The 12,668-nt window shown below is 29.0% G+C and overlaps 1 protein-coding gene across 1 annotated transcript; it reads right to left on the bottom strand.

Annotated features, from left to right (window-relative positions):
• Positions 1–1,010: 1,010 nt before the first annotated feature.
• On the bottom strand, positions 1,011–4,702 carry LOC100853409 (metal tolerance protein 10). The gene is made up of 6 exons (XM_003634524.4): positions 4,476–4,702; positions 3,247–3,359; positions 2,883–3,128; positions 2,377–2,457; positions 1,797–2,027; positions 1,011–1,570 (listed from the first exon to the last, which is right to left on the bottom strand). Exons 1-6 carry the CDS (start codon positions 4,636–4,638, stop codon positions 1,226–1,228), a joined length of 1,179 nt encoding a protein of 392 aa, XP_003634572.2. The 5' UTR covers positions 4,639–4,702; the 3' UTR covers positions 1,011–1,225.
• Between the last annotated feature and the right edge of the window lie 7,966 nt (positions 4,703–12,668).

Genomic DNA, 12,668 nt, shown 5'->3' with positions numbered 1-12,668 from the left:
GTCCTTTATTGACTCGAAGTTATCCTCAACTATCCTTGTTCATGAAGCTATGAGTAGAAGATTAGTATAAGGGTTAGGCCGACTTGGCCAACCCCTCTCCTACTATCAAGTTAACCATGGCATTGATAAGAGAACAAACAAAAAAAAGAAAGATTTTTAGTTTTCTAAAAAATTTAATGGATAAAATTTGTGTAGTTAAAACACAAAAGTAATCATTCAAATGATTAGTCATAATTTGACTCGAAGTTTGATTGGGATTGATTTTGAAAGGAGTTTAAAAACACTTCCTATTTTTGAAAAATGCTTTCTTACAAAAATTAGATCATTATCTCTCTTTAAAATGATCAAATTAAATTCAGTATTTAAACTTAATATAACATAATTTTTTTTGCTTCTACCAATATAACACTTAATAGTTTAACTGCCATGCAATACTTTTTGCTTCTACCAATATAATTAAGCAATCAGCTAAATGATTCTAAAAAATGTTACAAATAAAAGTGCTTTGATGGGCTCTCGTTACCAACTATCAAATAACAATGGCTAATCTCAAGATCATCCGAAAAATATTTTTCATAAATCTTTTGGTTATGTTTGGTTCCTAGAAACTACTAAGAACTGGAAAAAAAAAATGATTTTCTTATATTTGATTTTATCATAAAAAAAAACAAATATAATTAAAATTAGTTAGAAATTTGTGTATTTTAAAATTATTTAATCTTTATATCAAACAATTAAAATAAGTTAAATAAATTTGAAGTAGTATATAAAAATAATTTAATGATTTAAAATTTATTTTTATTTTTCTTTACTCTTTTTCGTTTTGCATATCTTCTCTATTTTCTTTCTCTTGCATTATCCCTCAAATTTTTCCGAAAACCAAACAGTCTTCTTCTTTTCCATAAAGGTAAGAGCAATAGCTCTTAACAAACACTTTCATCATCTCACATGATAAAGATTAATGAAGAGGAAAATCCAAAATACATGGGGAGGATTATCACAAACAAAAGTTGTCAATAATGAGCATAAAACTCTACATTTAAGAAGCTTCTTTGATACATCTCAATATCTAAACAATAAGGTGAAAATTTGTATATATAGACATCATTACGTAGTAAAGACAAAACCATCACATGACATGCATATGCACTCCATTAGCAAGTTATTTAAGATCTCCTATGCATCCAAAAATCCTAAACTTGGCTCAGCATCATCATCATCATCATCATACCTTTGTCTTGTGCTCGGGCCTATGAGTAAACTCAAAATCTATATGTACAAATGCACGTTCTACTTCAGGTAGTTGCTCTAACTTCTCTTGGAGAGTCTCACCGATGTTATGTGCTCGGCCAAGGAACATGTCTTCTGGCAACACTATGTCTACCTCCACAAAGTAATGAGAACCAAAAGTATATGCTCTCACTGTGTCAATATGCTTGATATCTTCATGGTGGTTCCATATGAGATAGGTTAGTTTTGCCAAGAAATCCGGTGGTGCACTTCTTCCAATCAGTGACCACACATTCTCAATGACGGTCTTCGCCCAGGTACCAATTGTATATCCTGCAATCTAGGTTGACAATAAAAGATATCATCATGAACCATCACTAAAGCTATGTTTGGTTCTTCAAAAATTTGAGGGAAATATGTAAGTTTTATACTTATCGGCAATACAATCGAACATAAGAAAATCATTTTTAAAAAAAAACTTTTTCTTTGCTTGTACTTTTCGGTAACCAAACATATCCAAAGAGAAGCAGCATTTGTGGAGGACATTTAAATGGTTGTGAACTCACTATTAGAGCGCCAACAGGATCAATCCACCAGTAGAAATGAACAGCCAGGACTGCGGTTGCTAAACCGATGGAGTTTGTGATGACATCAAAGAAATGGTCTTTAGCATAGGCGCTAACTATTTCGTTCTTGAACCTCCGGCAGTAGACCATGAGCACAAACTTCACTACTGTGACAGAAACCATAATCCCAATCATCCATTTTTCCTTCTCACCATCCATTTTTGAACGAGACTGTAGAGAGCATTAGCAACCATTAATTAAACAGCACAAATTTTTCATGCACATTGGCTAAAATTCTTTCCAAAGTAAATAACATAAACTGTTTGCTTCCCTAGAAAATCTGACTGACCAAGATCAGTACATGACTGGCCTTTGCATAAGACTATTGACAGCCTGCTATTCTATGTTGCATAACAGTTGTGCCTATGTAACATAGCACATCTGAGAATCATATAAAATTCCAATTAAACCAGAGTGGGAACCTTGCCCTGCCTATGAATATTTGCTCCTCAACTCAGATTTTTCAAGTCAGTTTGCAGCCCTATATAGAGAACAGAAGAGAAAGATTAGAGGCACGTACCCCTGAAATGAGTTGCCGAACAGACTCGAGCAGTATCTGTAATCCAAGAGTTGCCATTACTGATGCAAAGACAATGATCCCCTGCATACACAAAACCCAATTGCTATTTTGCAAAATTATTTCAAGAACAAATTCCTAGGGGTTTAATTCATACTTTCTTTTGACTGGATTTCCATTTTGGCCTTGAACCCGGTATTTTTTTCTTCGTCTTTTTCATAGATCAATTAGCATTACCAGAAAAATCCAATGTGCATCTTCCAGTTCAGAGGAAAATCTTCTACCAAATGAGCAGTTCATTGAATTGCTTGGTAAAGAAATCTACAGACTCGATTCATTTCCATGGCTCATATCCTTTCTCCTACCACATGATTAGAATTTCTTTCACAAGTTTCTTTTCACAGGTATCTCAGAACTAAAATCATATACTAAAATTTAGTGTATCTAATCTTCTGAAGTGCTATTTTAAAAAATTTTTGAAGAGATGAATTAGCATTTTGATGACTTACCACCGGTTGCATCCGCTTCTTTCCAATGGGATAGCGATACTGGTTCGGTGTTCTCATGGCATGGGCAGTGAACCAGAGAATAAACCCAGACAAGAGATCCAAGAAGGAGTCGAGAGTCGATGCAATAACCGCCAATGATCTGCTCTCAAAAGAAGCATAAACTTTTGCAGTAAAAAGCACAAGATTAGCTATGTTGGATGCATAAATGGCCATCCTCTCATTCATTTCAAGCTGCTTCAGTTCATCCTACAAGAGGGAAAAAAAAACATAAGAAAAGCTCACAAATTGTGGATTTAGTCTTCAACAATTATGCCCTGTTTGGTTCTCCCAAATCTCAGCTTGAATTTGAAGAAAGATGATGAACCTCAGTAAGACGGCCAGGCAAACAACCCATTGAATTAATGGTTTCCATCTCATTGTATGCTTCAAGGAGCCTTTCCTGCTTCTTGTAATACTCTGCAACCTTGCCCTTTTTCCCTACAATAATGAAGAAACAGACCCAACAACATTCCATCAAGATGGATTAAAAATAAGCAATATCCAATGTTGAAGGTTGTTTGCTGCTGTCTGGAGGGTTGTGGACTACCATTTTCCATAATAAATGTTCAGTAAATCACAGGGAGAGTTCCTTTGTTCCCAAATTTCCAAATCTAAAGGAGTAGACATAAAGTTATTCTTTGTACCCAAAAGTTGGGTTGGGGGGTGGGGGTGGGGGGGCGGGGGGAAGGAAGTTTCCTAAAGCCTCTAAGCCTTTGAGTCACATAGTACAGAATTCAGAGAATCTGAGATGCAAATGAGGCCATTATTTTCCAAATTCTTTACTTAATTACATCCATAATAATAATAATAATAACATACTTTATAATTACTTAACACTGACCCAGCATCTTATCTCGTTCTAGAATGAACACTACAAGAAAAAAAGGAAACAATGACGGGTAAAAAAACGTCAACATTCAGGGCTAAAAAACATTCGATATTCGAATATGGAATCCAAAAATAACCCACCATATCATTTAGCTAGAAATGATATTTGTTTTCATATCATAGGAATAGGAATGTGAACAAATGCTAATATTCAGAGGTTGAAGAAGACTAAAGTTAATTACGTTTAGTTCATTTTTTTTCTTCTATTTTCCTCTTTATTTTATTTCTCTAAACTAAATTACATAGCCTAAGGATCTACAGAATTGATCAATTTTTTCTTCAAAGAAAAAAGACCCTCAATCTCCACATTAAAACATAACTGGAGTAAATTTTGAATAAGTACACATCTCATGAAAACCAAAAATGCAAAAAAAAAAAAAAAATGAAGAAGAAGAAGGAAGGATGTAGGTTGACATCAAGAAATATAGCTTCATTAAATTTTGATGGAATCCATGGAAAGAAAACCAAAAAGGAAAAAAGAGAGAAAACTCTTGTAAGTTTACATTTTCTTTCAAACAAAAGGAGTCTCCATCACTCCCAAATAACGTCTCTGAAACTCCCAAAAAAATCAAAGAAAGTTCATCATCTTGAATGCAGAAGCTCATGACCATCGCATCAAACTAACTACATAAAATAACAAGAGATTTACAGCAAAATCATACATACTTGGAGTCATGTGATGAAGAAGGCCTTTCAAACTGAAAGGCGGGTCGGCCGACCTCCGCTCCGGCAGCCGGAACTCTCTGAGATTGAGCCGCCATGACTTAGCCTCCGGCCGCGCCTGATGGAGGAGCTCCGTCCTGTAATCTTCACCTGTTTCGCTCTTCATTTTGATCACCTTTACAAAGCCACCTCCGTCCACCTCCACTTCATTTATATAAGACAGAGATGTGAAAACAAAAAACATTTATTTTCTATTTATTTTATAATAAAAAATAACGACTTTTTTTTCTAATTTTATTATTCTTTCAAATAATAAAAAGGAAAATAAGATTAATTATAAAAATAATAATATTAAAAAAAAATATCTCCCCCAAAAGCCACATCTCTAAATCTCTCCCTCATTTGTTAGAAATCTCTCTTTCTCTCTCTAAAAAAGACTTTGTCATTTTTCCCCTCTCTCTCTCCCAAAAGGACAATGCACAGTATGTACTCTCTCTATGAAAAGTTATGGTCCAAATTAATAATTACTTATAATTATTTTTTTTTAGGATTTACCCACTTTGGATCTTGCGATGGTACAAATAATTATTTATAAACATTTTGCTAAAATTAGCTTCATCCTAAAATGGTCATGTTACAAATAATAACTTATATTACTTTTGTTAGGAAATTTTTTCTATTTTCAAAAAGCCAAGATAAAAATAATTACTTATTTTATTAGGTATGATTCTCTACATCCAAAAAGTTAATGTAACAATAATTATGGGTAATTACTTTCCTAGAAATTAAATTTAGAATTTATTTTTAGAATAAAAATGAATGAAAATAAAATAGTGAATAAGTAATAGTGGGTTAGACTGTTTTTATTAGAATTGTTTTTAAAAGAACTATTAATCAAATATTTCTTCAAAAAATAATTCAAGTGATTTTTTCGACTTTTAAAAGTATTTCTTAAATTTTACTAAATACCTACTTTAAAAAAAAAAACCTCTTTAGAAAATCATCCCATAATAGACTCTAAGCCTTTTAAATCAAAAATAGTTTTATCTTGTGGAATTAAGGTACCAAATATATGCATCATATCATTAAATCGTTTTCGATATTAAATCTATTTATATTTCATATAAAAACGAAAATAAATAATTAGTTAGGCTTGAAGCTTTACATAATTTGTCTATTCTAAAATATAACACATATAGACATTCTTATATTAAAAATGAAATAAAAATAATAATACATTATTAAACAATAAGTTAGTTATTAATAAAAAATTAGTGGTATTTATTTTTTAACTGAATAAAAAAAGTCAAAATGTTTAGTTTTTTCTATTTAACTAAAAGTAATATGTTGACAACATCCAACACAATTAAAGTGAATTTGTTATAAATATATTTAATTTAATTATGTTGGAATATGTCAACAAATTACTTTTAGTTGAATAGAAAAAATAAAATATTTTGACTTTTTTATTTAGCCAAAAAATAAACACTATTTTAATCTTTTAAAATAATTTGATATTTCTCTAATTAGAGTAATTTTTTATTATATTTAGTTACTATTTATTTTTAAGGATGAAAATCTTGAGATATTTTCTCGAAATATCATTAAAAGTGGTCAAAGGGAAACGAAGGAAATGAGTTATAATAATTAGATAAAATTGATGAAAATTCAACAAAGGGCATGAATTTGGTGGAAAAATTCGCTACCAAGATGAAAAATTCTCAAAACAATCAACTATTAAAAACGGTGAAAAATTAGATATTTTTAAAAAATGCTTTTCATCTTTATTTTTTATTTTTATTTTTATTTTAACTTTATATTTATTTTATATTATCCTTTTATTTTTATTTATTTTTCATATTATCACATTAATTCTATTTTATAAAATTAAAAAATTATCTTTCACTCCACTTTTTATTTTTTATACTTTTATCCTTATAATTTTGTCTAATTTTTAGAAGTTTTATTTTAAGATATTAAAAAGAAAATTTTATTTAAAAATTGACTTAAATATCAAAACCAATAATGAAGTTCTATGGTCTTATAAAATACATTTTTAAATAAAAATTATTTGATAAGATAAATTATGAATATAATTTTTAAGGATTTTAATTATTTATATAAATATAATATCTTTTAATTTTTATTTTAACACTAATATTCCTTTATACTTCATAAATGTCACTAATTTCAATCTAAATACATCATTTTATTCAATAAAATAACTTCAATACAATATATATTATTGTTATTTTTAAATTTTAGAGTTTTTATCTATATTTTTATGAATTTTGATTAATTTCCATTCCATTAAATTTTTTTGTTTATGATACATTCTGATAATATATCTGTACAATCCCCAAATTATCCTTGAAAACCAATATTTTTATCAGTATAACTTTAATATAATTACTTAAATATATAAATAAATGGTTAGTGGATTTAAAAATAAAATTTGAACTTCTAGAAAGCAAATAAAAGATTTTTGAGCCAAAAGTACCTTGCAAGAATCTCTCTAGAGAGAATAACAAACACCCAAATTTCCTTTATAAAAAGGCATATGTAAGGAATGGCCCTTTATGTACAACTCACTAGGGAATTTGCATGAGCACAAAAACATATAGATACAGATTATAATAAATAAATAAATAAAATCTTGCAATATTTGAGTGGAAAGTGAAAGTTTATGGTGTCATGTAGCAAGAGGGACACTAATACTTGTTGCTAAAAAGCTATACAAGGCTACAACATTATTTGTTGGGACAGCATATTATTGCATTATAGAGATACCTTATAAGCATAAAAAGCCAAGAATGGACTCACCACTTAATTGGATTTATAAAAGCATTATCCCATCTAATCTTCTAAATTAATCTTCTAGATTTGTATTGTGTGATTAAGGTCACATTCGATTGAGTAGAATATAAAGTTAATTAAGATAAAAATGTCGATATATGTTGATATTTCAGTAGGTTAAAGCTAGATTTGATTTTCAAAAAATTTAAGAGAAAAAGTAGAAAATTAATAAAATATTTTCATATGTTACTTTAAACCCATTTAATTTATTTTTTTCTTTTTTATATAAAACAATTTAAAATATATAAGTTAATTATTAGTTTTAATTATATTTGATTTTTTTTCTATTTTCCATTTGATTGAGTAGAATATGAAGTTAAATTAATTTTCTTGTTTCTCTCTCTCTCTCTCTTTTTTTAAAGTAGGTTTTATTTTATTTTTTAAACAAATTGATGACATAGGATGGACATGGGAAGACTTGCAAATCTCAATACAATTATGTTTGAGAATAGGTTTTATTTTATTTTTTAAACAAATTGATGACATAGGATAGACATGGGAAGACTTGCAAATCTCAATACAATTATGTTTGAGAATATTAAAATTTTACAACATTAGTTTGAGAATGCTTTCAAAAATAATTCTCAAGACACTTGCTTTGAGAATGAATTGAAAGTTTATGAGTATGTTTTAAGAATGTTTTCAAAAATAATTCTTAAAAACGCTTTTTGAGAATGTTTTCAAAAATAATTCTAAAAAGATAGTTTTGAAAATGCTTTAAAAAACAATTATCTAAAGATTGTTTTAAGAGAAAACCAGTTATATAAGGTTTTTTGAAATAAAAATATTTTTCAACATATTTGATGTTTCTTAATATTTTTTATATATCCCTATTCTCGATCATTCTTCATGTTTATACAATTTTAATGTTTTTTTTAAATAACCATTAAAAGACACGTGAAAACAATTAAAACATATTTTTATAAAATGTCCTATTTTCAGAACAAGTTTTCAAAAACCTATTTTCTATTAAAAAATTGTCAAATATATTTTCGACCTTAAAAAACAATTAGCAAACAGATATTTTTAAATCCTTCTAATATAATTTGAGGTGAGTTTCCATTCACAGCCATAGAAAGACTTGGATTTAGGGATATTGAAAATGAAAATTGTAGCACTTTAGGCACCACTTTTGACTGTCAACCATGCTTTAAATTTTATATTGGTAAAAAATAATGCCCCGTTTTTCTTTGTGAACTTAATAGAAAGAAAAGAAAAGAAAAGAAAAGAAAAGAAAAAAAAGAGAAGGAAGATCCAATGGCTCCACGAGGCACTAAATGGTCACACACTTCTTAGAGTAAGTCCCTTCTCTATATACTACCTACCATATGGATAAAAATATCTAACTTTCCTAGCTACCCAAATATGAAAATTGTATGAGATGCATGAATCATGGCTTGCGTGTGAAAATCACTAAAAGGGTGGTGGAATAATAATTTAAGACAAAAGAAATCTTCCACTTTCGGCCAAGATAAAGTTTAGTGAATGTGTATGCAATAAAATAACTACCCCTTTCTTTGATCTCTATCTGATTCATGCTACCATACTTAAAAGTTAGCCCTTCCTTAAAGTGGGATCCAATTATAGAGCAATTATCCATTCAATACTTTATATATATATATATATAGAGAGAGAGAGAGAGAGAGAGAGACCCCTATCTCTCTCTCTCCCTCTCTTGAACAAGGATGGGGATGCCAATTTGGAGAAATATGGCAAATGGCTTGAAAATAGGCTGTGTCATAAGTCCAAAGTCTGAACCCATTTCCCTTATAATGTGAATGCTACTATTCTTTATCAATGTTATTAATTTCATTGTACATATATTATCTTTCCTAAGAAAGTATACCTAACATATTTGTATTATGCTATGGTACTACTACTGTATAAATTAATGATATTTGATCAAATTAAATATTTATCCAATATTATTATTAAATGTATACTTTTAAAATTAATATTTTTATCCATTCATATTATATTGTTACCTAATCTTATAATTTTTATGTAGTTCTTAAAAAAAATTGAGGAGAAATACGAAGGAAAGAAAATGGTAAAAAAAATCTAAAAATGAAAGAGTATAAGAAAATAAAAAATAGATTTAAATTTAATAAATTATTTTAAAATAATAGTTTTAATTTGTTTTACTTATTTTTTAATTTTTTTTTTCTTAAATGTAAAGATTAAATAATTTTAAAATATATAAAATTATGAAAAAAGTGGGTTTTGACTTACTAATTTAAAAAAAATGTAAAAAAAAATCCAAATTTTATAAATCACATTTATTTTTATTAATTTAAAAATATTTTAAAATATATGCATTTTTTCATAATTCAAATAATTATTTTTTTAAAATGATCATTTTATATGTTAGTAATACCCATTAATAATTTTTTTATCGCGAAAACTGATTTGAAATTAATAAAATAAAAAATTTTAAAAATTAAAAATACAATTAAAACTAAAAATATAAAAATAAAATACTAACTTTTACTTAACTTTAGTACGATAGAAAATATAAATATCGAGAAAAAGTTGAAAATATAATGAAAGTAAATATTTTATTTTTTAATTTGTAAGTGTTTTTGGTTTTACTTGTATTTAATTTTGATATATTTTAGTTTTAATTGTATTTTTAATTTTTAAAATCTCTCATTTTATTGTTGATAACTTGATATCAATTAACAAAATTTTAATTCAATTTTATTAAATAAAATGAGAAAGGGTTGGATCGTAAAAACTAAAAAGCAAACATCAATTCTCCTGACACACGCAAGCGTGTTTTCCATTTGTTGGGGTCCCAATGCATAAGCATGCGATTTGTCAGTTGGATGTCAGAGAGTTATGAGTGGGGAGGTCGGTGGCTTGTTTTTTAAAAACAACCCACTCACCACAAAACCCATCGAAGCCTAAAATTAAAATTTCCACTTTTCAATATTCCTTTGACCAGTCCAAGCCTTAAGTTAAATTAATTTTAATTATTTTATTTTTCATATTCTATTTAATATATTATTAAAAAATAAAAATATCATAATAATATTAGTTTTAATTTATTAAAAATAAAAATAAATTTGAATATAAAATTATTAACATTTTTAAACATAAAAAATATATGCATATATCATTTTTTTTTTTACATTTTAAATAACGGTCATTATTTTAAACGCATGTTTGATTACTAAAAGTAAATAACTTTTTAATAAATTAATTAATTTTAATTATCTTATTTTTATATTTCATTTAACATATTGCAAAAAAGTAAAAAACATAATGTAGACCCTCTTTGGGAACGACCCGGGAATTGAAAAATTTTCCATTTTTTTGAAGTGGGGGGATCTCTTTCTGGAGAAAAAAACCAGCTGCATGGACGTGTGGCTAAAAAGTATGGTTGGGAATGGTGGTGGTTTGAAGGGTGACGCATTGGCGGAATGATGCACAATGGAACAGGTGATGACTTGTGGGGGAAGACAGAAAGAAACAGGGAGGGAGTGCGTTTGGGGGTTATCTATAGAGGAGGCTTCCTTTTTAGAGGGGGAGGGGGGTTTTTTTTTTTTTTTTTTTAAGGGTATTCTTCCTTGGAGAGGAAGTCAGCTGGAAGGGAACAAAAGCAGGAAGGAAAAAGAAAAAAAATGGAGGAATGGGTACAAAAGGGGGAACGGGGTGAAGCTTAAAAAAGTTTTGTTGCTTAGAGGATTCCTCGGGTGAGTTTGTTGGATATTTTCTTGTTCACCTTCATTTCCTATGCCTATTGTTTTCTTCTTTTGCTATTTGAGGTTTTGGTGTGCACATTTGATTAAAGCTAACATAGTTTTGCTGATTTTTTGACTTGTTCAATATGCTATTTGTTATTGTTTCAGTCACTGTTCTTTTTAGCATTATTTGAATCCAATGAAGCTCTGTTTCACTTGGCTTTATTTGGAGATTTGTTTATCCTTTTTTTCTGTTTCAATCTGCTTGCCTCCCTCCCACCAACCTGAGTCCCTTGAAACGAAACGTGAAATGTAGCATTCACAGGTTTATTTTTGTTTCTTTTCTTCATGCTCTGTTTTCTTGCCATTCTCCTCTATTTTCTGTGGGTTTTCCGGGTGCATAGCATTGTATGTATCATCGACAGATGAGGTTAGAGATTGGCTACTAGACATTTAATGAAGTTAAAAAATGGAGGATGGTGGGCTAGATCATGAGGGTCGAGAATTCAAGAATGTGAAGGAGATGTAGAGAGCTTAAATCGGAGATGGAATAGATTCTCACAAGAAGACTGACGGGTACCGTAAAAGCGTCGGCTACTAGGAAGGTGTGGACGCATCGGTGAATGGTATGTTGGGTGGATACTACCATGTGAATGATGTGGGTGTTCAGAGCAGTGAGGCTTTCCTTAAAACACTTTTCTCTGAGCGGTTCGTATAGAAAGCCTATGTTTTTGGATATGCACAAGGCAACCAACTTTGATTGTGTTCCACTTCAAGACTTCACTCCAGAAGCAAGGAGATATGGTGTTACATGGATTCGATGGTGTATTGGGCAACTTGCAGACGGCGATTTCATTTTATTCTTTAAGAGAGCATAGGCTAAACTGCAACTGAGGGAGAAGCAGATTGATAAAGATGTCGATGAGATGATGGAAAGGCTGTGAGGTGACGATTTATTTGACTTTAACACCCAAAAAAAAAAAATGAGTCCCGAGGATGTTGGAGGACATGTCATAATGTAGGCTGCAGAAGCTAGTGTGATGGAAAATACATTAAAGGAAATGGTCTCAAGGGTTTTTAGTGGACCTTACCACTGGAAGTACATTTATTAGATATCATGGCTTTTCTTTGGTTCTTTGAATTTGTTGACCACCATGAATTGCTACCGCACCACTTGCACTTAGAAATGACCATAGAAAAATGATTATTATTGTTATTAATATTTTTAATTTATTTTTTTTGTTGGGAAAACAACACCACAAACCTATGGGCAAGCAAGTGCCTTTATTTATTTATTTTATTTATTGTTCTTTATCCTCACATGCCAACTTTATATATTTTGTTTTTTTTGCAAATTCTCTTTAAAATGATTTTCAAAATTTCGAATTTTTAAATAATCTTATTTCCATTCCAATTTTTAATTAATTTACTCAAAATTCCATTTTTTTAAGTTTAATTTTTAAAACTTTAAATTTCCAAACTTTAATTATTTTTAAATTTAATTTTCCAAACCTTCATTTTCAAATAAATTTTCAAAACCCTAATTTTTAATTTAATTTTTCAAAACTCCAATTTTTAAGTTTAATTTTTTAAAAAACTTTGACTTCCCAAACTTTAATTATTTTCAAATTTAATTTTAATTTCTATCTTTAAA

Source organism: Vitis vinifera, chromosome 18, assembly GCF_030704535.1.
Source record: "Vitis vinifera cultivar Pinot Noir 40024 chromosome 18, ASM3070453v1".
In the NCBI taxonomy this organism is placed as follows: Eukaryota; Viridiplantae; Streptophyta; class Magnoliopsida; order Vitales; family Vitaceae; genus Vitis; species Vitis vinifera.
The sequence above is the reverse complement of the archived record's forward strand: the minus strand, read 5'-3'. Positions and strand labels throughout refer to the sequence as shown.

Excerpts from the sequence above, each read along its gene's own strand:
- LOC100853409 (XM_003634524.4), bottom strand. The coding sequence starts at position 4,638 with ATGAAGAGCGAAACAGGTGAAGATTACAGGACGGAGCTCCTCCATCAG. Across the intron at positions 3,360-4,475 it reads TCTTCATCACATGACTCCAA|GGAAAAAGGGCAAGGTTGCA; the intron begins GTATGTATGATT and ends TCATTATTGTAG. Across the intron at positions 3,129-3,246 it reads TGCCTGGCCGTCTTACTGAG|GATGAACTGAAGCAGCTTGA; the intron begins GTTCATCATCTT and ends TCCCTCTTGTAG.